The 24,653-nt window shown below is 44.7% G+C and overlaps 1 protein-coding gene across 6 annotated transcripts in view; it reads left to right on the top strand.

The window, feature by feature from the left end:
* Window positions 1-24,653, top strand: part of PRICKLE2 (prickle planar cell polarity protein 2) — a 223,627-nt gene that overhangs the window by 174,701 nt on the left and 24,273 nt on the right. For 5 of the 6 annotated variants that reach the window (XM_075938504.1, XM_075938506.1, XM_006135077.4 and 2 more), the window contains 5 exons: window positions 10,446-10,559; window positions 12,475-12,612; window positions 14,145-14,348; window positions 18,251-18,437; window positions 23,241-24,107. In XM_075938504.1, the coding sequence (XP_075794619.1) occupies window positions 10,446-10,559; window positions 12,475-12,612; window positions 14,145-14,348; window positions 18,251-18,437; window positions 23,241-24,107 (1,510 nt within the window). Of the gene's footprint in view, window positions 1-9,901; window positions 10,181-10,445; window positions 10,560-12,474; window positions 12,613-14,144; window positions 14,349-18,250; window positions 18,438-23,240; window positions 24,108-24,653 lie in introns of those variants that run through there. The other variant, XM_075938508.1, reaches the window with a different exon arrangement.

Raw genomic sequence — 24,653 nt, 5'->3', positions numbered from 1 at the left:
ATTTGGGGTATACATTTAAGTTGGGCCTCTATTATGGTGTCCTTAAAAAGTTTCCATGCAACTTGCAGGGATTTGGCTCTAGTCATTATGCCTTTTAATTTCTGTTTAACTAACCTCCTCATTTTTGTGTAATTTCCCTTTTTGAAATTAAATGCCAGAGTGCTGGACTGCTGAGGTGTTCTTCCCTCCACAGGAATGTTAAATGTTGTTATATTATGGTCACTATTCCCAAGCGGTCCGGTAACGGTTATCTCCTGGACCTGATCCTGTACTCCACTCAGGACTAAATCGAGAATTGCCTCTCCCCTTGTGGGTTCCTGCGCCAGCTGCTCCAAGAAGCAGTCATTTAAGCCATTGAGAAATTTTATCTCTGCTTTTCTTCCTGTGGTGACATGTATCCAGTCAATATGGGGATAATTAAAATCCCCCATTATTATAGAGTTCTTTATTTTGGTAGCCTCTCTAATCTCCCTCGGCATTTCAATGTCCATATCACTGTCCTGGTCAGGTGGTCGGTAATATATCCCTACTGCTAATTTCTTATTATTGGAGCATGTAATTACTATCCATAGCGATTCTATGGAACATGTTGATTCATTTAATATTTTTATTTCATTGGATTCTACATTATCTTTCACATACAGTGCTACTCTGCCAGCCACCCGGCCTGCTTTATCCATTTGATATATTTTATATCCCGGTATGATTGTGTCCCACAGATTTTCCTCATTCCATCGGGTTTCAGTGATGCCTATTATGTCAATCTCCTCCTTTAATATGAGGTACTCTAGTTCACCCATCTTATTAGACTCCTAGCATTTGTGTAGAAGCACTTTAAAAATTTGCCACTGCTTATTTGTCTGCCGTTCCCTGATGCATTGGATTCCTTTATATGCGGTTGTTTATCTGCTCTGGCCCATGGTTTGTCCTCTCCCCTCCTCTCTTTCTGACTACAGCTTAGAGAATCTCTATCAATGGATTCTCCTCTAAGAGAAGTCTCTCTCCGATTTATGTGCATCTCTGCACCAATCGGCTTTCCCCCATCTCTTAGTTTAAAAACTGCTCTACGGCCTTTTTAATGTTTAGTGCCAGCAGTCTGGTTCCACCCTGGTTTAGGTGGAGCCCATCCTTCCTGTATAGGCTCCCCCTCTCCCAAAAGTGTCCCCAGTTCCTAATAAATCCAAACCCATCTTCCCTACACCATCGTCTCATCCACGCATTGCGACTCTGAAGCTCTGCCTGCCTACCTGCCCCTGCACGTGGAACTGGAAGCATTTCCGAGAACGCCACTATAGAGGTCCTGGATTTCAGTCTCTTTCCTAGCAGCCTAAATTTGGCCTCCAGGACATCTCTCCTACCATTCCCTACGTCATTGGTACCTACATGTACCACGACCACCGGCTCCTCCCCAGCACTACACATAAGTCTATCTAGATGCCTCGAAAGATCCGCAACCTTCGCACCAGGCAGGCAAGTGACCATACGGTTCTACTGGTCATCACAAACCCAACTATCTATGTTTCTAACAATCAAATCACCCACTACTAACACCTGCCTCTAACAACTGGCGTTCCCTCCCCCTCAGAGGTATCCTCAGTGTGAGAGGATACCACAATATCCTCTGGAAGGGGCTGCTGTGGGTGCAGTCTTTTCCCTTGGCGAACCTCGGCCCACCGTGGGCAGAGGCTGCTTCACAGAAGCCTCCCCCCCAGCACCGGCTCCTGTTCCCCACCTCTGCACTTCCTCTCATAGAGGGGGGGAAGTGAGTAGTCAATATTCCAGTCGACTGCCCGATAAGCTTATGCTTACATCCCTAATTTGGGTTCCACTACAACACGACACTGTGAGTCCTGTAGAAATCAATGAAAGTCTCCCATTGATTTCACTAGGCTCTGGATTAGATCCTTACACAGCATCTTCCAACTTTCTTTTATACATGGTGAATTAGAAATACAACGATTCACTCTGTGCAGCTAAACAACATTATGCCCATTTCACAGGTGAGCAGACTAAGATTTGGAAAGAACAAAGTTTTCAGCACCTCTACCTATTTAGGCTGCTCATCTTAAATTTTGATTAATTAGAGTGCCCGTTCTGACTAAAGCTGTTCTGGGAGATTTTTTTCCCAACATGTCACAATATCATTTTTTTTAAGTATCCTAGTAAAATCTCCCGTATTGCTTTCAATAGTCACCAGGAAATTGATGCTGAGGGTTGGCAACCCTATTTATTAACATAGTGTAACACCCCAATGTGCTAAGCTCTATAAATGCTTCGGGCCTATTTTCGGAAGTGCTGCTGACTCGCAGTTCTCGATGTCACAGACTTGCGGGTGCTCTGCCCTGGAGCTGTTGGGAAAATGGATGGGGGGGGATTGATATTCTGTGGCTTCTGTTTACTCAAAAATGCCATTTTCTTTCAAAAAAGCAGTGTTTTCAGTGAGGCTACCGTGCTTCTGAAAATCAGGCCTTGGGTATCTGTTTGTCTCTGCCACCTCCCAAATTAATGGACATTTTTAAAAAGCTTGACTTTATTGATATTTCTGCTGTGGCAGAACCCAGAATAGAACACTTGATTTCTGCTCATAGTCCATGTAACCACTAAACTAGACTCCCAATCCAGCTGTGAATTGACCACAGAAGCCATTGAGGGTACAGTACAGAGCTAAACAACAGACTCAGCATAGAAATCTGTGACAGTTTCTAAAGTAGATTAACACTAAGGATTTGTCATGCTTCTTGGGATAAACTTTAATTTCCTGGCACATGTGATTTATGTTGAAATCCCATTTATTTCCACTACAGCTTGAACCTCTAGTCCGGCATCTTTGGGACCTAGCTGGTACCAAACCAAAGAATTTGCTGGATCATGGGAGGTCAACATTGTCTAGCAGTATTACCAACACTTCCGCTGCTTACCGGGGTGTTAGAAGACATTTAGGAGTAACTTAGCATTAAATATGTGCCAACAATGCCCCTCTGCTATATACATTGGCCAAACTGGACAGTCCCTACGTAAAAGAATAAATGGACACAAATCAGATATTAGGAATGGTAATATACAAAAACTTGTAGGAGAACACTTCAATCTCCCTGGACACACAATAGCAGATCTAAAGGTAGCCATCCTGCAGCAAAAAAAATTTCAAGACCAGACTCCAAAGAGAAACCGCTAAGCTACAGTTCATCTGCAAGTTTGACACCATCAGCTCAGGATTAAACAAAGACATTGAATGGTTAGCTAACTACAAAAGCAGCTTCTCCTCTCTTGGTATTCACACTTCCTTGCTAGAAGTGGGCCTCATCCTCCCTGATTGAATTTACCTTGTTATCTCTAGCCTGATTCTGGCCTGTATATTTATACCTGCCTCTGGATATTTCCACTACGTGCATCTGATGAAGTGGGTCTTTGCCCACGAACGCTTATGCTCCAATACATCTGTTAGTCTATAAGGTGCTACAGGACTACTTGTCGCTTTTGCAGCTCCAGACTAACATTGCTACCCCTCTGATACTTAGCATTAAATAACAGCACAGAACTCTGAGTGCCAGGACTGGTGGCTGTAAACAAACTTTATGGGACTGTGGGAAAGTTGGCTAACTAAAATAATGCTAGAACATGGGTGTTGCCAGACCAGAGAGCCCCAGATTAGAGAGGTTCAACCTGTATTGTTTTTTCCCTACCACCATGAGAATCTTCTGTATGGAGAGAGAGAGAGAATTGCCATCGAATGTGAGATTCTCTTTCCCATCCATGAATTTGCCTCGCCCTGGATGTAACAATGTACTGTGCTTTCCAGCTGTACCCTGGCTGAATCTCTCTCAGTGCGCACGCACACGAGGAAAAAATGCTCTAGGTCATCTCAACAAAAATTGTGTCTGACCCAAAATAAAATGTGTCATTTTCAGGTGTGTTTTACCTTTTTTTTTTTTAGTACAATCCAGCTCCGTTTCTGAACAAAATATAATTTTGAAATAAAAAAGTCAAAATGTTTTGACTCTTTTGAATCTCCCCACCCCCATGGCCACCATTTTTGCAGCCAAAACTATTCCCCCAATTCAATCTGAATTCACAAACAGTTGGTCAGCCCTCAGCAGCCTTTTTCTACTCAATAATTCCTCAGATCAAGGGACTTCAATCTCTGTGTGTGTTAAACACTCTGGCTGTGTCTACACTGGCAAGTTATTCCGGAAAATCAGCCGCTTTTCCGGAAAAACTTGCCAGCTGTCTACACTGGCCGCTTGAATTTCCGGAAAAGAACTGACGATCTAATGTAAAATCATCAGTGCTTTTCCGGAAAAACTATGCTGCTCCCGTTCGGGCAAAAGTCTTTTTCCGGAAAACTGTTCTGGAAAAGGGCCAGTGTAGACAGCACAGTAGTGTTTTCCGCAAAAAAGCCCCGATCCCGAAAATGACGATCGGGGCTTTTTTGCGGAAAAGCGTGTCTAGATTGGCCACGGACGGTTTTCCGGAAAAAGTGCTTTTGCGGAAAAGCGTCCTGCCAATCTAGACGCGCTTTTCCGAAAATGCTTTTAACGGAAAACTTTTCCGTTAAAAGCATTTCCGGAAAATCATGCCAGTGTAGACATAGCCTCTGTGTTCTGCAAAATACCTGTGTAGGATGGATACAGAATCTGTTCTACACAGCAATGGCTCAGGGATTGTCCCAGACTAGGGAAAAGAATTCAGTCCTGTGCCCACATCATCTTGCTGAGCGATGTGTTAAGAGAAGAAATCTTTCTCCTCTGGGCCACGGAAGCCTTCCGTATTTGCTGCTGCAGTCTTCAATTCCTGCATAGCCTCCCTCCCTCCCCCCATCACTGCAAGGAAAATGAGAGTGGATGGGATTTGCATAGGAAAAATTCCCAGCCCTGATGTAATGTCTCTTTGGGGCCTAGAGTTGTGCTCCATATGGGCAGAGTGCCAGAGTCCATCACCTGCACAGCCTTCTCCAAAATCCCCAATGGCACCTCACACACCAGGCCTGCTGTCGGGGGCCGTCCTACCCTTGGAAGCAGAGGAAGCTTAATGCTCAGCTGGGACCCTTCCCTGAAGGTGTCAGACACTTAAATACATGCACACGGTAAAAGACCGCTCCTAACACATTAAGAGTCAGGAGGCTGCGTCTCCGTTTCCTTGCAACCAAAGCCATTAACAATCCGATTTTTACCTTTTTTAAAAAAAACCACTCAGCAAAAGGCCTGTGAGGGCCGGATTCTGGCTTTGTGCTTACGCACTCACTCCCCAAAGCAGCAATGAGAAGACAGGTTGTGAGTGTCCTGATTTTCCCCAAACCCAGGCCGCTCACATTTCCAGGACCCTCCGGGTGTTCCCAGGCGGATGCTGTCCATGTGTCTTGGTGTGAAACCCTTGCCATGGCCCAGACTTCCCACGGTGTCTAGGCTCTCTTTCCCCACTCTGTCTCTTTCTCTTCCAGGCCCCGATTATTAGTACAGGAGATGTGCAGGGAGGGAGCACACGAGCAATCGCCATGTTTAAAGATTCACTCCTGCTCTGCTGCCTCCTGAGAATCATGCAACACCATCACAGGTCCTGGTCAAATAAGCCTCTAATGGGATCTGGGTCATCACATTCCAGCAATCCCTCTCGGCCATGAATATTGGCCACACCGGACAGTTTCTGTGATACAGGGTAAATAGACCCAAATCAGACATCGGAAATGGTAACACACACAAACCTGTAAGGGAACATTTTAACCTGCCTGGGCACTCCGTCGTGGATTTAAAAGTAGCCATTCTCCTACAAAGGAATTTCACCAGACAATGACAGAGAGAGGGGGGAATTCAGCTGCAAATTTGACACGGTTTCCCTGGGCTGGAACAAAGACATTAACTGGATGGCACATTATAAAGACAGTGTCCCCTGCCATTTACACCTCATTTTTACATCAGAACAAAGGATAGAACACTTGCAGCCCACTTACTTAGCTTTATTAGTACCGGTCCTACAATTGACAGATGCCTTTCTTTTCTGTTATGAAGTACTTGGTTTCTGTTATTCCTCTCCAGCTCATCTGCAGAAGTGGGCTTTGCCCACAAAAACTCATGATACTATCTCTCTCTACACATAAAAAAGTTTTTCCTGTGAGATGACAGAGTGACATCATCACATCACTCTGCATCCCACCTGCCTCCTCCTTCTCTTCCCCTCCCCCCCCAAATTCGAGCCCGACCTCGCTGCTTCCCCTCGCCACTTGGAATTGCTATTTTAAACCAAGCCCCTACTCCCCTTCTGCCACCCCCCACTCCACCGGGCTTTAAATGCCGAGACACATGGCACGGCAGCTGGCAGACCCCACCTCTCGGCTGTGAAAGGCCAAGGGTGGGGGAGGGGGAGGAGGGTGCTCGGGACAGTAGCCTGGGGACAGGTGTCCAGCTGGGCTTATGTGCCAGCAGTGGGCTTTTGGGGGCTCCCCTGCCACCAGCCTCTTAGGGAGCTGGCAGGGATGGAGGGAAAGGGGGCCCTTGCGAGAGGGGGGGTTGGCAAGTGCAGCGAGCAGGGTGCACAGCCCCGTGTGTGTGTGTGTGTGTGTGTGTGTGTGTGTGTGTGTGTGTGTAAGTCCCTAAGTCCTGGTCTACACTAGGGAGTTATTTTGAAATATCCCCCCTTGAGTTGAATTAATAAGTGGAGCATCTGCACAACCAAGCCCATTATCTTGAAATCTGTGCTCCAGCTTTCCTCGGGGAATAACGCTATATTCAAAATAGTTATTTCGAAATTGAGGCAGCGTGGATGCTCCGCTGCTGCTATTTCGAAATAACGACTCCCCAGAGTCATTCGGGCTAATTACTCCCCAGTGCTTCCTGGGGCTCTAAGTCTGAAGTAGCACATCCACAAGAATGGAGCCTGCCTGGGACTGATTTCAGGGCTTCCCCATAGCGTGGACATGCTAGCTGGAATTTGTAAAATTGGGAGTTAAGTTGAATTTAGTTATTTCAACATAGTTTCCTAGTGTAGACATGCCCCAAGATGCCACAGGACTACTTGTTTTTAAAATTAGAGACTAACATGGCAACCCCTCTGAGACTTTATTTTTCTTAAGTTTGATTGTTGCTCCTTTTCCCCTAACGTGTCTCCAAGTCCCTAAGCTATGAGCTCCTTGGGGCAGAGGCCATCCCTTCTGGAAGGTCTAGAAAGCACTTAGCACGTGGTGAGCACTCACAGCATCAAGCAAATAGAACAACTGCCCTGTTTTCCCATTGTTAGAATGCACTCACTTGGAGCCAGGAGTTGGCCCTTTGGGCAAAGACAAGCAAAAATTACAGCCTGGGGCAATGTGTGAAAAATTCACACGATGAAGTCATTCCCTCCTGGGGGAGGAGGATCAGCACGCAGAGGGAACAGGCCGATGTTGTGGTGAAGATGGTTCCTCTTGCAGTGGGTCAGAGACAATGGGGAAAGCTTGCCTGAGCTGATTTGAAGATGATAAAATGTTTCAGGCTCATTTCAGGCAACGCCACACAGGTCTGGGCCTGCTGTTTTTGTTTTATTTTGTTTTGTTTTCCAAATGAATTTGCCCATCCCTACAGAAATATTTTGCTAAATTTATGGGAGCAGTCTCCAGCAGGCCTGAGATTACATGGAAAACTTGCCAGAGGAAGTGCTTATGGCCGCATGCACTCGATTTTTCTGTCCGATGGCCAGGAAACAAACACTCGTTACCAAACACTGGCTTGCAAACCTACAGCAGAGCCGGAGCTCCTTGGGTGTATGGTGCGTGTCTTACAGCTCATTCCCTGAACAACAGAATGTCATTTGGCAGCTAGTCAAAGAATAATTCTTTCTGGACTCCTTCAACTTCAAGAATAGGACAAGAAGCAGTGGGCTTAAATTGTAGCAAGGGAGATTTAGGTTGGTCATTAGGAAAAACTTCCTGTCAGGTTGGATAGACATCTATCAGGGATGACCTGGATGGTTCTTGGTCCTGCCTTGATGGCAGGAGACTGAACTTGATGACCGCTCAAGGTCCTTTCCAGTTCGAGTATTCTATGATTCTGTGTATTGTGCGTAAGATCTTCATTTGCAGTCATCAGAGACCAAGTGATACAGAGCAAAGAGGCTAAGCTATCAGTACAGACACTCGATTGGAAATTTTGCAAAGAGAAATCAGCAGAGCTCTGTGAAATGAGGGGTGATGTAACCCCGCATTTCGATGAAAGCTATGGCAGTCAGGGCTCCTACTGGAATGTGTTAGTAACTTTACTACTGACTAGCTACAAGACCATGAATATATCAATTAGTATTTATACACTTTAGTTGGTCCTTAAAGGGATTATATTTGTTACCTGGCACAACCTTGTAAGGGTTAATTAATTGTTTGTAAAGTATTTTGAGATCCTTGGATAAAGGAGGCTCTATAAATACGAAGTAAGGTTTATTTATTTAGTATCATATTTATTATTTTTAAATAACAGAGTTAATTGGATCTCTCAATGTCTTCTCCGGCTCCCACAGGAGGAGGTTGGTTGTCTGTCTGTTGCATTTAGTGGTACTAATTCCGTGCAATCTATTTGGATGATTGGATATAGCTGATGGGTTCTCGGAAGCCAGCGTCCCATACCATATGTCAGACCCTGGCCATACGTGTAGCAAAAATACAGCTAGAGGCACGTCAAAAACTCACCCTCAGTACGGAAGCAAGGTTGGGAGGGTGGAGATTAGCATGGCTTCAGAGAAGGACTTCAAAATTCAGAAGCTGAGGGAGGTTTTCAGAAGCACCTCAGTGACTTGAAAGTTGTTTGAGTAAGTAGGTGGGCATTTATCGTACTGTCGCCATTCTGGAATAATGCCCTGGGTGAAGGAGCCCTCAGAAGCAAACGCCTCATGGTAGGTCGGCCCCCAAGGTATGTTGTTCAAAATGTGCTGTGACACCCCCCTCTATCCTTGTGTGTCTTGTTGCTCCTGTCTGGGGAGTGGGGTGTGGAGTTGCCATAAGCCTTTCAGACGCTAGAGGAAGGGAGGCAAATTAAAGGGCAACCCACCTTCTTCAGTCCTCTCTTCCCTTCAAAACATAGATTGTCCCCCGCTGGCCATGCCACCCATGTTCCTCACTCACCATGAGACGCGAGTTGGGCAGCCGCCCCTGAAATTCACTGGTGGGATAGAGCATTCCCAGGGAAAGGCCCCTTTCTAGCTCCTTTCCTTTGAAAGCACTTACTAGCCAGGGCACAGCATGGGGGATGAGGGAGAGATGTGGTCTCTCGGGAAAGTCAGATTACTCAGGCCTTCCTTGGCCAAATCCGATTTAAACTCCACAGAGGACCTGGTAGGAAGCCATGGTCACTTCTGTGCTGTCAGAGCCAAGCTCGGCTAGCTAAGCAGGCAGCCACGTCTTGCTCTCAATTATATTTCTACATGATTGCAATGTAGAGATGCCTGGCTGGAGATTGACTTCAAGGTGGCAAACGGTATGAAGCGCTGTGTCCTTCTTAACAAGCATGGATTAAAGAGCTGTCGGGCCTGCTGCTGCCTGCCGAGCATCTAGTCGCCACGAGCCCCTAGCTCGGCCCTGATCCTTCACCATTTCCAGCGCTGACGGGGAGCACGCACCCCCCCCAGCCAAAGGGAGGCAATTACATTTATGTCAAACCTTCTGGGTGCTCTTCCCAAGCCTTCAGACATCTCCATAGACATCACCCCAGCCGTTGAGTGGCACCTCAGCCAGCAAGCCCTCCCCCAAGCCCCAGTATCAGCCAGACTTCTGATGAGCTGGAGTTGTGCGTGCACTTTGTGCATAAACACACACACACACACACACACACACACTCACACACTGATGAGCTGGTGATGAGCATACGCACAAGGATGAGCTGGAGTTGTGCATGTACCTTTCTCTCTCACTCTCACACACACGATTTCCTAGGAGGCGGCTACGTTGCTCTCCACAATGCTGTACTTTTAAATAATTGTCTTAATTATATACTCGGAGAGCAAAGGGAAAAAAAAACAAGCCTTCCAACAGGTTCTAGCTGCTGATTATTTTCACAAATTGTTACAGAAAAGACCTTGAGGGTGTCAGAGTAGGTGGAGGCTGAAGTACCCAGTAACACCTTAGGTGCCAGGGAGTAGAACTGTTAACCTCTGTTGCAAAGGCAGGTGCTAACACATTTTCCTCGCCAAGAGAAACATGCTAACAGTGTGGACATTAACAGAGAAAACGGTAAAGAACCACTCCTGAGAGTTCGATTAAACATGGGATTCCTGCTATCTCCTCTTTATCTCTCTTTTTTAAAAAGAAAGTGAGTTGTTTTGTTTCCCTCTATAAAATAAACATTGGAAGATTTAACTTTAAAGGCATTTTTTTCCATTTGCACCCTTCATTTTTAGAGGTCGCTTGCTCTCCAAGTGTTCTGTTCTCTCAGCTGAAGAGAATGTTCCAAAGTCAATCAAGGCATTGTACTGCAGTGCGCTTTTTTAATGTTTAGGTTCACCAGTACTACAGCTGCCTCCCAGAAGACAAAGTGCCCTACGTGAACAGTCCTGGGGAGAAATTGCGCATTAAGCAGCTTTTGCACCAACTGCCGCCGCATGACAATGAGGTGAGTGGTTTAAAAATAATTTAAACGTTGCAATATATCATATTAGGCAGCCAGGGGAATGCACCTTTGTGATTTAGCACTGGTGTCATGCTTCGTCGATCCACTGAAAGAATCTCATGCACGTTACTGCAGCTTTCAGTTGGAGTTTTCTTGATTTCATTCTTTAAACAACACTTTCGAGCACGTCGTGCTATGAAAATGGTACGGCCAGGTGCCTTTCACTATCACATACTGCTGCCAGCTCCCTCACGCACAACTCCTATTGAATTCGATAGCCTAACTTTTTAAACCAACCTACAGTATTCGAAGGCAAGTATGCAGTTCTTCATTGTATTTTCTAGGGTGGATTAAAAATCTGTAGATAGGGGAGATCTTTCTCTGCATATTTGTGAATACATTTGTGTAGCAGATTAATTGCTTGAGATCCTCACTTGTTGAATTCCTATGTTGCTCACTTAGCAACTTGTGTTTTGTTTTTTAAAGGTCAAGTTTGAGCTTTAATTTTAATTTTCAGAATTGATCTTCCTAAAATCATGTGTACACATAACGAGGACATTTTTCTACACTCAAAGGCAGAAACTGTGTTGCAACTGGATTAAGGTTCCAGTTAAATCAGCTAGAGCTAGAATTTAAATGAACTCCAAAAGTCTATCCAGAGTCCTGCTCTCTCATATGTAGGGCTTTCAAATGTCTCTAAATGGGGAGTGATTTTGTATTTGTGCTAAACAGTTAGAGGATGAGTTAAGATCTGTGCTTTTACAGATGTTGAACCTCAGCTCTGAGTTTCCAGTCAAGATCGTTTACAGCAACTTATGGTATATTCAGATAATTATTAAATCCTTTGTTATTGATATGAGACAGCAGAAAAGGGCCCCCCATCTTTTAATTTTTTTCTTATGAGTGTGGACATTGAACTCAAATATCTCATGAAGTTCCGTTGCATAAACAATGATCCTCACATTGCTCCTCGGCGAAAGGCATGTGCGTAACTTGTTTTATCTAGGTCATATTTTAATGTGCTTGTCAGTGCCTGGCAAGATGCCATATAAATACAATGCAGTATTATCAGAATCAAGGAGAATTCTGAAAACCAGCGAGGAGAGAGTCAAATTGTTCAGGGCCTGATCCTGTAGGCCTTGAGTGTACCTGAGAGTAAATAAATACGTCTTTTACTGTTACGCGTTAAGGGCCTGAGCCTGAAAATTTTCTGCAGACAGGGAGGAAGTGAGGCATCCATTTCCAATGGAAACAGTGAATGCAATGACTCTACTCACGTAAGTCAGGAATGTGGGATTGGCCCTGTTACTGCACATGGCAGTAACATTTCTCCCCAAATGCCGATTCTGTCGGGATCTCATTAGCTTCAGATCAAATCTGTAAGCACAAAAATAATATCAGAGCTGTGGAAACCTCTTCTTCTCTGAACCATTGGTGATATGTAATTTTGATAGTTTGCATTCTCCCCTTCCCCATTCCTCCTACCCTCACTCTGTGGGGAAAAAAACAGAATCTCTAATAAATCCCTCACTGAAGCTGGGTATGGAGTCTTCTTTCCGTAGCAAATAATTAGCACTGCATCATAAATGTAGGAAGAGTGGGTATCAGAGAACAACTGCTGAGCCATTCCATGGCTGCTCTGATTCCTGCGGCATGACAAGACTGAAGGAAGTAAACGACTAGCCTGCTAATGGATGATAAAGGCCACTCGTGGCCTCGGGCTTTCCAGACTAGGGCCAGACTCTTCACCAGCCTGAGGCAGCATAACTACATTGATTCCAGATTGCCCCCACCTGTTGTGTGACAGGGTGTAGTTCTCACTCTGCTGTCATCAACTGAGCTTTGCAAATCATAGTCACAACAGGGCTGTTGGCGGTTCTGGGCACAGTAAAGCAAAGCATCCCTGCTTGCCTCGTAGGTCCGCTACTGCAATTCCTTGGATGAGGAAGAGAAGAGGGAGCTCAAACTCTTCAGCAATCAAAGGAAAAGGGAAAACCTTGGGAGAGGCAATGTCCGCCCGTTCCCCGTCACCATGACAGGAGCCATTTGCGAACAGGTAAGTGCCCAGGATGGGACACGCTGCTGGCGCCATCTGAGTCACATGGGGCTTCCTGTTGTGTGAAAACCACAGAAATACATAGTGCGGGTGCTGTCAATGGGAGCAAGCCGTTCTTTTCCTTGCGGCGTGTCCTAGGACAGTGTTTCTCAACCAGTGGTGCAAGTACCCTTTGGGGTACTTGAGAGAAATCTGAGGGGTACGGCAACACAACTGAAATTGGGAGAAAGCTGATTTTTTGTGTTAAGTTTTAAAGCGTTTTATTATTTTTGTACTTTTTACACCCAGAAATTTCCAGGCGTACTTTATAATAAAAGGTTGAGAAACACTGTCCTAGGAAGTCTGATCCCGGGGTCTCCATAGAGGGCATGCATGCAGGTGGCTCTGGCACGCAGGCACTGGGTCTTTCTGCCACTGCATCCAGTATCTCCTTGCAGGAGGCTGACTTTAACCCCTAGGTAACTGTCTAGCTCCCAGATGGGCGTTTTTAGGGAATTCCCAGCTCAGGTAGCAGGCAGTGGTGTCAGTTTCATGCACGACTCAGTCCAGGCAAGCGTCCCAACCCCTCCAGCCTTCCTCAAAGTTGGAAATATTCCTAATTAATCCCCAGCAGGGGCTCCTCACAGGAACCACTCCTGCAACACCAGTCTTGGCCCCAAAATGGGGGAGAGGCAGTTGGGTTGAGCTCACACCGACCGTGTCAAGGAGGGAACAGGCTGGGAGCCCGAGTGGGTAACAAGAGGGAAGCAGTCCAGTGCAGGCAAGAGGGGGAAACTGAGGAAGAAGCCCAGAGGGGTAGATGTGAGGGAGGTTGGTTTGGGGGCGTTTGGAGAGTGGGTTGTGGGAGGGGTGACTGCTGGAGGAGGGCGGAGCCAAGAGTTGGAGGAAGGACAAATGAAGTCCCATGGAAATGCTTGGTGTTCAGTCTTGTTACAGCTAAAATCTTTAGAAGCATTTGGTTGAGCAGTGCAGTGAGAAATGGCCAGCTGGCCAAGACGGCTCCTCCATTTGGCTCTTCCAGAAAGTTCCACACGCTGCGAGAACCCAGCCATGCCAGGAAGGCCCTTCTCCCCCCCTTACAGGCGTAGGGAGAAAATGCACAGAGGGCACCATGCTTGCCATGGGCTCTGACTGGCCAGCCCAGCATAGACAGTGCCACAGAGCTGGGTGTGGTGGGAGATGGCCAGAGTCAAGCCTAGTAGCCGAAGCGTGTTCCAAAAGTCCTTCCTCTTTGTCCTGTGGGGAAACTGCAAATTTGCTACTTTACCATCCCTCAAGACAGCTGTAGAACTTTAGGGACCTTTTGGGCTGCCTTGTATCCAAGGGATGGTGACACCCAAGAGAGATTTCCTTTGCTCGGTGCGAAGGAAATGAGCTGTTAGCAAGCCAGGAGAAAACCAGCTGCTGGTTTATCACGTTGTATATGTCGGCTTCTGAAAGGCCATCCCTGAGACTGCTCCTGGAAGGGGCGTGCCCCTTTGGCTTCCTGTAACACAAGCCCTCTTCCTGTGCATTATTCTTCTCCTCCTCAGTGCGGGGGCCAAATCAACGGCGGCGACATCGCTGTGTTTGCGTCCAGAGCTGGCCACGGTGTTTGCTGGCATCCCCCCTGCTTCATCTGCACGGTCTGTAACGAGCTGCTGGTCGATCTCATCTACTTTTATCAAGAGGGGAAGATTTACTGTGGCAGACACCATGCCGAGTGCCTGAAGCCTCGATGTGCCGCCTGTGACGAGGTAAGAACGGGCTCAGCTGCGTGTTCGGTGCTTGTGTTGTGCTACTGTGTGTTTGGTAATACAGGAGAGTTCCGTTGGCAGTGACTGGCTCTGAGCCATCCCTTATAAAACACCCATCATCCATCCCAAATTTGCCACGCTGGCCACTGGCAAAACCACTGGCGCACTGAAGTCACGTGGCTTCTACAAGCACTGTTGTGGGATACTGACTTGGGGTTTCCTGTGGCCTTGAGAGGTCATCAGCTCCAGTCCCCTTCCTTCACGGCAGGACCAAGCACCGTCGAGATCATCCCTGATAGATGTCTGTCTAATCTGCTCTTAAATCTCTCCAGTGATGGAGATTCCACAACCCCCTTGGCAATTTATTCCAGAGCTTAACCAACCTGACTGCTAGGAAGTTTTTATTAATGTCCAACCTAAACCTGTGTTGCTGCAATTTAAGCCCATTGCTTCTTGTCCTAGCATCAGAGGCCAAGGAGAACAGTTTTTCTCCCTCCTCCTTGTAACGTCCTTTAGATACTTGAAAACTGCTACCATGTCCCCTCTCAGTCTTCCCTTTTTCAAACTAAAAAAGCCCAATTCTTTCAGTCTTCCCACATAGGTCACGTTTGTAGACCTTTAACCATTTTGTTGCTCTTCTCTAGACCCTCTCAGACTAAATTCAGGAGACTTGAAGAACTTTTCAGTAACTTACCTCTACCGACATGCCAAACTGCCATTTCAGTCCGCTCGTGTGTGGTGGTGCTTCCACTATCCATAGATCTACCAGAAAGAACCTCACTTTGGCACTGAAGGAAAGCACATTCTGTATCTTATGATATGTTGAGTTTGACTCTACAGTGTATTGAAATAGAACTTAATAGAGGAGATTAAAGGGATATGGGAAGCCGAACAAACATAACATACAAAAAGCCTTCAAGGCAGATTCTAGTTGTTGCTCAAATGTCACTCTCAGTTTAGAGGCTGGTGAAGGAAATTGTTCTGGCTTTGAGAGTGATGCAAACTGAAGTGTGGAAAACCATATGTACTATAAAAATCCTAAATCCCATCAGTGCAAGTGTACAGCAAAAATCCCAGTGTAGATACACATCAAGTATAAAGAACATTGACTTATGCATCCAATTAGATTTGTAATGTTACTAGTATAGAGCAAAACTCCCAGCCATTGAAATGACCCTGTTTCTGTCTCTTTTCAGTGGAGGCAATTTTTTTCATCTACTTTTACGTTTGCAAAGTCCTGTTACAAATTCTAGTACAAATACCCAGTTCACTTCCCTCTTTAAAACACTTCTGGCGGGAAGGCATCCAACAAAAATCGAACTAATATTAAATAACTGCATAACACAGCTTCCTAGTAACCTGCTTTGCAGAATGTACTATGCTGCTCCTGGCCCCCTTTCATGGAAGCAAAGTAGTTCCCTGAACTACTTTGGGAGCTGGTGTTAGAAGTCGAGAAGCCTCGATTCTGTTGGCAGCTCACCTGTTTATTCACTGTGTAACCTCAAAGAACAAAGCTAACTTTTCTGTGGCTCGGTTTCCCCCTCAATAAACTGGAGATCCTGATTTTTTTCTCATTTTTGTAAAACAGTTGGCCATCTGTAGGCAAAAGGCATTATAGGGGTTCTAACCATTGCTGTCTCAATCTTCATCCCAAACAGTTGTTTTTGTTGTGTTTTAGACACTCTTTATATATGGTTATTAAATGATTAATAGATGTTTTAATAAATGATTGATCAGTAATTAATGCAACGTTTCATAGGTCAGTATGTTGCTTATTACATTGATGTCACATCATCTGTTTGATGTGCTCAGAAGCATCTATAACAAATACGACTCTTGTGTGTAACATGTTTATAGCATCTATGAATCATTCATTAACCCTCATACACCATGTACCAATGAACCTTAATAGAAAATGTGACTGTGTTTGCAGTGTCATTAGTGCAATGATCCTAATTAGTGCAGTAGGATTCTGGGTAGAGGGTCTGAATTTTTTATTTTCCTGTGAAGTACTGTTCATGACTGCAGTATTGTGGCTATTAACAGGATGGATAAAAGGTGGTGATGTTTTTTTAAATAAAAAAAATCAAGTTTTTTATTTAAATTGGCTTTTTAATTTAAATACAGGTTTTTTTTAAATAAACCTTTTTAAAATTAAATTTGAAATTGACAACTTACATGAATGCCAAAATGTGTTATAATGTATTCAGATTATTTAAATTGAAGGCAAAAACAATATTTAGCAGTAACGTGTCTGCTGCTAAGTGTTAAGAGTCAAACCACTGAACTGGTGGAAGTTACTGGCTAAGCATCTGGAACCTGAGTTTGCTGAAAAGCTACGTGAGCTTTTAAGCAGTAGCCTCTTCTGTGGTTGTAAAGAGACTTTTTTTTTTCCATTCAAGTTTATTCAACTAGTTCAGTTCAATGACTAGTTCTTTCAAAGTAAAGAAACCAATTGGGAGTTGAAAAATCCTGTTTCCAGTCTCCAGATACAGACTTGGTGTGAGAAGATAAGATTTACTAGTTCTAACATCTTGACGGAGAGAGTGTCTAGAAACAATCAGTTCAACTTACTAACTACAGATCATTTTTTTGTGTGTAATACATCAAGTAATTTAAAATTTTTGATCCACTCTTCGGTAAACCCTTTTTTCTTTTTCTTATGTATCCAGCCCACTTATGGTAGCTTTATTCCTTTTAAAAAAAACTATTTTCATGCATTTTTAATTAAAGTGTGTCTTTCCATCCAAATGGTGCTTAGAACAAATCATATGTAAAAAATGAATCAACCTTTACAAGAGAAGAAATGAGCAATTCCCCTTTCCTAGCATTGAAAAGTAAAAAGTTAAGAATTTGAATACATGTAAGTTCTACCAGTGTTTCCCAAATGGGGAGTCCCAACTCATCAATAGGTCTTAAGAAGATTCCACTGCACATGCTCTGACTTCTCCTGGGCAGCAGGCAAAGGCACAGGGAGCGGGTTCCAGATGCCAACAGCTCAGAGGAAGTGTATGGAGCTAGGGAGCAGCCTGATAGCAGTCATTTTGGCCACAGGGGAACAGAGGTTGGTGAGGGCTGCAGAAAGAGGCAGGGCTAGGAAAGCACATGGCTGGAGGCTGGAGGGGGCCGAGCAGGTGGCTTGGCCTGATAAGAGGAGGGAAGAGGGTTGGGGAGCTCAGAATGGGAAAGGAGCAAATATGGAGAGATGGGAGAGCAAGAATAATGGTAGGTCCCCAAGAGAAACAAATGGGGGAGGGGGAGTCACCTTAGCAAAAAGGTTGGGGACAACTGCGTTAAGCTGTATAGTTTTTTTTTAAATAAACGTGTACAGCTAGAATGTATCCTCTTCCTTAGCAAGCAGAAGTATCCAAATTAGTGCAAAGATTTGAGGTGCAATTCAGTCTGTTTTAGTGGTTACCAATCAGTGCAAATCAACATTCCTTTAAGACAATCACTAAAAAGCAGACATCCAAAATACAGTTAAAAGCGATGTTTTAAATCAAAGGTTCCAGCTGGCTGCTTGAAATCTTAATTAAAATTCATCCCCCAAGCTAATTGTGAATCCAAAGCAGCTCTTTTGCTTTGACTGCCTTCTTCCCCATAGCCCATCCTGTTTCCAGCCTCCGTTATTAGCATGATTTATATTACGGCAGTGCTGAGAAATCCTGATTGGGGGTCAGGCTACATTATTCTCGGTGTAGTATAAGCAAATAGCAAAGGTGACACTGTCTGCCTTGCAGTGAGCTCCCCAGCCATGTGTTGGACAGTTCACAACACGGGGGTGTTGAAATTGACCAAAGGGGCGGAGGTGAGCACGATGGCCAGTGCATATCAAATCTTTTTCCAAGCCCCTCTCTGTCCATGATCCTGCTCAGCTCATTTTCTTCTCTGGCTTTTCCCAGATCATCTTTGCGGACGAATGCACCGAGGCCGAAGGGAGACATTGGCACATGAAACACTTTTGCTGTTTTGAATGTGAAACGGTGCTGGGAGGGCAGAGGTACATTATGAAGGAAGGCAGGCCGTATTGCTGCAACTGCTTTGAATCTTTGTACGCCGAGTACTGCGACACCTGCGCACAACACATAGGTAAGAGCAAAATTCCCTTCCGGCACTCAATGGGAGAGAATGCAAGTCGGGGGAGAAATGAAGTCTGGCGCCTTTTGATGTGGGTTCATTGGAGATGGTGATATAATGTCTTTTGTGCGGTGGCTTTGATTTCATTGCGTTTGGTGATAGTTTGAGTAGAACACACCTGAGGCAACCTGTTGAAATTACTCTGACTTGAAAGGACATTTCTGGCACTCTTACTTGTGTCAATAAATCATTTGAACGCCACTTGGCAGTGCTGGAGCCTGTATGGGACCCCAGTCAATACTGCAGCATTTCCACTGTGCAAGGAAGATATACAGACAACTACCACCAGCCATGTCCCTGCCTTGTGGATAGTACAGTAAGGAAATAAAGGTTGAACCTCTCTAGTCCCTCAACCTCAGGACCTGACCGGTGCCAGACCAGAGAATTTGACAAACCATGGGAGGTCAATATTGTCTAGCAGCATTACCCACACTTCCTCTGCTTACTGGGCTGTTAGAAGGCATTTCATGGTAAATAAGAGCTAAATAACAGCACAGAACACTGAGAGCCAGGACAGGTGGCTGTATATTAAATTTATGGGACCAGGGGAAACTTGCCCACACCCATGATAAGTGGACATCCAGCTAACTAAACTCATGCTGGACCATGGATATTGCCGGGCCAGAGAGTGCTGGACTAGAATGGTTCAACCTGTAACTGTGGATGCAAACATCATTTTTTCATTTGAGAATCAAGCAAGGTAATGTATTTGTTTAAATTACTGCTTTTACAAGGAGGAGGAGGAGAGGCTATCCTATCCCCTTTTTTCTAGAGAGATTTCTTGAAACAGAAGAAACACTGGAAAGCAATCTCAGAGATATTACAACTATCAAAAGCCAAAGGATTTCACTGATTCATTTACCGTCTATTTTTACATTTTCTTTTAAATACTCTTACACTTGTTGTAGCTGATTTGTACCGTTCCAGCTTTCAAAGGGAGTATATGGGTTAATGAGCTGTTACAAGGGAAAATGTGTGTTCATTAGATGTCATTAACATTTCAATTTGCTTTTTTAATCCACAAATAGATGTGATGTTCTCAGGGGGGGGAAAGAGAAAGGAAAAAAACCAACCCCAACAACTGAAGACTTGATCTAGCTTTCTGGTGTCGATATTTTAGTGCTCTAAAAGTACATTTGTACACTAGGTCCTGGCAAATTTCTTGTCTAAAAACTGGTACATTAAAATTCCTTCAGCTGGTACCAATCAAAATGGCTATCATGAGTTTGGAAGCTAATGTTGTTGCATCCTGGCATCTGCCTGGTTGTTTTGCTGTGCATTCTGAAGGGAAAAAAAAGTCTCTTTACATGGATGGATCCACAGAAAGGCCTTTATTTATCCCATAGGTGGGTGCACAGTTTAATGCACTACTGCTCTGTGGAGGTGGGGGACCCTTCTTCTCACATGAAATGACCAAATAGTCAACAGGGGAGGAATAAAGATTTCAGCAGCACAGTTAAGAATGTGCTTAACTTTGTTCTCCATCATGTCACTCCTTAAAACTGATGTCTGCTTGGATGCCTTCAGAACGCTCGACCTTGGAGAAACAGCTGAGACATTCATCCCACTTGTTTCACTGATAACTTGTGCTGCCCTTCTATTGGTTTCTTGTCTTCAATGGAGATTGTTGAGGGAGGAGATGTATTTTGTTGTATGTTTGTACAGTGGTTAGTACAGCAGGAGAGAGGACGCACCAGGGCTGCATCTAGACTGGCATGATTTTGCGGAAGTACTTTTAACAGAAAAGTTTTTCCGTTAAAAGTATTTCTGCAAAAGCGCGTCTAGATTGGCACGGATGCTTTTGCGCAAAAAGTACTTTTGCACAAAAGCATCCGTGCCCAGTCTAGATGTGATTTTGCGCAAGAAAGCCCCGATCGCCATTTTAGCCATCGGGGCTTTTTTGCGCAAAACAGTTCTTCCCTGTCTACACTGGCCCTCTTGCACAAGTATTCTTGTGCAAGAGGGCTTTTTCCCGAGCAGGAGCATGAAAGTATTTGCGCAAGAAGCACTGATTTTGTACATTACAAAGTCAGTGCTTTTGCGCAAATTCAAGCGGCCAGTGTAGACAGCTGGCAAGTTTTTGCGCAAAATCATACCAATCTAGACGCACCCCAGGTGTCTGAATAAAGACCTGATAGAGGGCACTGCAGGTGTTCTACCCACTGCCTTCTCTCCCTTGTGCATTTAAATGCAATATAATCGTCAACGATTTAAATATTGGCATAGTGAGTACGCTTATTAAGTTTGCAGGTGATATCAAGCAGGGAGGGGTTGCGAGTGCTTTGGAGGATAGGGTTAAAATTCAAAATGATCCAGACAAACTGGAGAAATGGCCTGAGGTAAACAGGATGAAGTTTAATAAAGACAAATGCAAAGTGCTCCACTTAGGAAGAAACAATCAGTTTCACACATACAGAATGGGAAGTGACTGTATAGGAAGGAGTACGGCAGAAAGGGATCTAGGGGTCATAATGGACCACAAGCTAAATATGGGTCAACAGTGTGATGCTGTTGCAAAAAAAAGCAAATGTGATTCTTGGATGCATTAACAGGAGTTTTGTGAACAAGACACGAGAAGTCAGTCTTCCATTCTACTCTGCGCTGATTAGGCCTCAGCCTGGAGTATGGTGTCCAGTTCTGGGCACCACATTTCAAGAAAGATGAGGAGCAATTGGAGAAGGTCCAGAGAAGAGAAATAAGAATGATTAAAGGTCTAGAGAACATGAGCTATGATGGAAGACTGAAAGAATTGGGCAAGTTTAGTTTGGAAAGGAGAAGACTGAGAGGGGACATTTTCAGGTATCTTAAAAGGGTGTCACAAGGAGGAGAGAGAGAAATTGTTCTCCTTAGCCTCTGAGGATAGGACAAGAAGCAATGGGCTTAAACTGCAGCAAGGGAGGTTTAGGTTGGACATTACGAAAAAGTTCCTAACTGTCAGGGTGGCTAAACACTGGAATAAATTGCCCACGGCAGTTGTAGAATCTCCATCCCTGGAGATATTTAAGAGCAGGTTACGTGGGGTACGTCTAGACTACAGGCTTTTGTCGACAGAGGCTTTGTCGATAGATACTGTCAACAAAGCCTCTGTTGACAAAGAGCATCTATACTACAGCCAGTTCTGTCGACAAAGCAAGCCGCTTTTTCAACAGAGAGTCTAGACGCTCTCTTTTGAAAAAGCACGGTGTGGATGGTATTGCACCTTTTGTTGACAGAACTCTGTCGACAAAAAGCGTTATTCCTCGTAGAATGAGGTTTACCGCCGTTGACAAAACTGCCATGTTCTGTCGACTTACTGTCGATAGAATTCAGCGGTAGTGTAGACGCAGGTATAGTTTTGTTGACAAAAGTGGACTTTTGTTGACAAAACCCTGTAGTCTAGACACACCCATAGACATCTATATGGGATGGTCTAGACAATACTGAGTCCTGCTGTGAGGGACTGGAATATTAGAAGGCCAGACCCAAGAATAAATAAGGGAAGGAGAGGGGAGGAAAGAGAAAAAAGGAGGGGGAAAGCAGAGAGAGAAAAAGAGAGAGATAGTGAGTAGATGGTTCAAATAGTTACAAGGTAATTGTTCTTATCAGCATCTTGACAGCATTTGAACCATTTGCTTGCTGTCTTTCTCTTTTTCTCTCTCTCTCTCCTTTCCCCCTCCTTTTTTCTCTGTTTTTTCCTCTTCTCTTTCCCCTCCCCCTTCCCTTATTTATTCTTGGATCTTGACATCTAATACTCCAGTCAACTTCGCCCACAAAAGTTCATGATACCATCTACACATTTTGTTAGTCTTTAAAGTGCTACCAGTCTATTCGTTGTGTTTTAAGTTTTTCCTAATTTTGAAAAGCTGTCTTTTAGACCTCGTTGAATTTTGAACCCAAGTAGGGGGAGTGGAGGGGGACAGCACATGAGTCTGCAGTGAAGCCTTTAACGCCACTTAGTAAAGAGGATTTCAGGGAATACAGATGATTCAAAGCCATTGTGAGTACAAAAAAGAGCTAAGTTGGCAGGGATAATTCTTGGGTAAATATGGCGGTGATCAATACTCTTTCACTTACAGCTGGTGTAACCTATGACTGGTAAGCCTCGTGAGTCTGCTTGTTCGGAACAGATTCTCATTGTTAGGCCTACAAAGAATTAAATTCCCTCAGTAAGCCAGGCAGAGCTGAGCGAAGGAAACTTTCATCCTCTGTTCAGCTGCTACCTAATGGATTTTGACTGTAAAGCAAGCCTTGATGATAAGTTTTGGTCTTAAAATTGACAGTGAATAGAGCAGACAAGGATGGGTTTATATTTAGCTTTGTCACATAACTGGGAAAGCAACAGAAATGCCGCTTCTGGTTGTTAGGTTTTTTGTATTATTATTAAATATCTAGTGGGTTTGATGCTTTTACTTTGACAGCTTTGTGAAGAGCCTTTGATGTTCCCACTGTTTTAACTATGAAATAGTCATTTAAAATAACAGTTGGGCCACCTTTCCTCACATTAAATAGCCCCTTTATTAGGCCTTGAACCTGTGAAGACTTGTGCTTAACTTTACGTAATTTACTAGTCTCGTTGAAGTTGCCCAAGGATGGGGGCTTTTAGGGTCATCATTTTTAGGGACCTACTCCTCAACATGAGGAAGGGTAGGTTCAGGGTCTTCTGTGTTTTCGTCATCTTTCATGCACTGTTAGAAAATGAGACCACTGACATTTCTAGGATGTAACTTCCAAATGATGACATAGGTCTTACCTTTTCTGTATATTTTCCCCCCAAAGGTATAGACCAGGGCCAGATGACTTACGACGGCCAACATTGGCATGCTACCGAAACCTGTTTTTGTTGTGCTCAGTGCAAGAAATCTCTCCTGGGGCGACCTTTCCTACCAAAACAAGGGCAGATATTCTGTTCGAGGGCATGCAGCGTGGGTGATGACCCGAATGGCTCAGATTCATCGGATTCGGCATTTCAGAGCGCGAGAGCAAAGGAGTCCCGCCGCAGTGCCAAAATTGGCAAGAACAAAGGGAAAGTGGAGGAAAACATGTTAAATCCATGCGGTCAACTGCCAGCGACCTCAAACAGACTTTCTGCTGATGTGGACCCGCTGTCGCTGCAGATGGATTTACTGAGTTTGTCTAGTCAGACTCCTAGCCTAAACAGAGAGCACATATGGAGAAGCAGAGATGAACTCTACCACTATGGAAATCAAATGGAACAAAGTCAATCCCAAAGCCCATTGCAGCTTCTCAGCCAGTGTAATATAAGGACTTCCTACAACCCAGGACAGGTTCCAGGCCCTCAGCCAGATTTATGGGGGAAACATTTCAGCAATCCAAAGAGAAATTCCTCTCTGGCAATGAAGGGGCATAGTGGAAGTTTCATCCAGGATTGCAGAGAAGAGTATTATTCAGGAAGGCTTAGGTCCCAAGAAAGCTACAGCGATATGTCTAACCAGAGTTTTAATGAGCCCAGAGGAAGCATCCAAGTTCCAGAATATGAAGAAGAAGAAGAAGAAGGTGAGATGTCTACCCAACAGTGTCGAACAAGACATCCTATCAACGCACTTAAATTCACCGAGGATCTAACACCTACTGAGCGAACTCCGCGGGGTTCAATGGAGTCCCTCGCCCTTTCCAATGCCACAGGTAAGACACAACCAGCTAGTGCTCTGCTGTTAAACCTCCAACCAGCCAGAAAGTATGTGAATCCCCCTATTTAAAACACAAATGATGGCTTGCTGGGTGGGAGCGGAGTTGCAGAGCACTGCGGCATCATAGGGAATGTGTGATGGAAAAGTTGGGATGCCTTGACGCTCTCGTTGATTTTGCAATGTGAAAATCGGCTGCAGAGGGCATCCCCAAGGCTACTTTGTTTTCAGTTTGGACTGTCCATTGTGCTAGGTTCACGTGCATGTAAAATGCCTAAATACCTGGATGAAAGATGCCACAAACGTGCAGCTGCATCCAGAATTCACTCTTCTATCTACCTCTGTGAACCTCCTTTTCACTCAGCCCCTCTTCTGGTGTAGCTTTACAGAAGTGTAGATACTGAGCAGAGATCAGAGTGAGAACAGTGTGTGTGACAGCCAGTAGTACAACATCCCTAGCACCTAAGTACCGTACAGTCTGTAAGACAAAGGTGCATGTAAGTAATGCCGTATCTGCCTTAACTGTGGAAATCCCAGAATTTGC

The sequence above is a fragment of the Pelodiscus sinensis genome, chromosome 11 (assembly GCF_049634645.1).
Source record: "Pelodiscus sinensis isolate JC-2024 chromosome 11, ASM4963464v1, whole genome shotgun sequence".
Taxonomy (NCBI): Eukaryota; Metazoa; Chordata; order Testudines; family Trionychidae; genus Pelodiscus; species Pelodiscus sinensis.
Note: the sequence above shows the minus strand (reverse complement) of the source record. Positions and strands in the feature narration are given on the sequence as shown.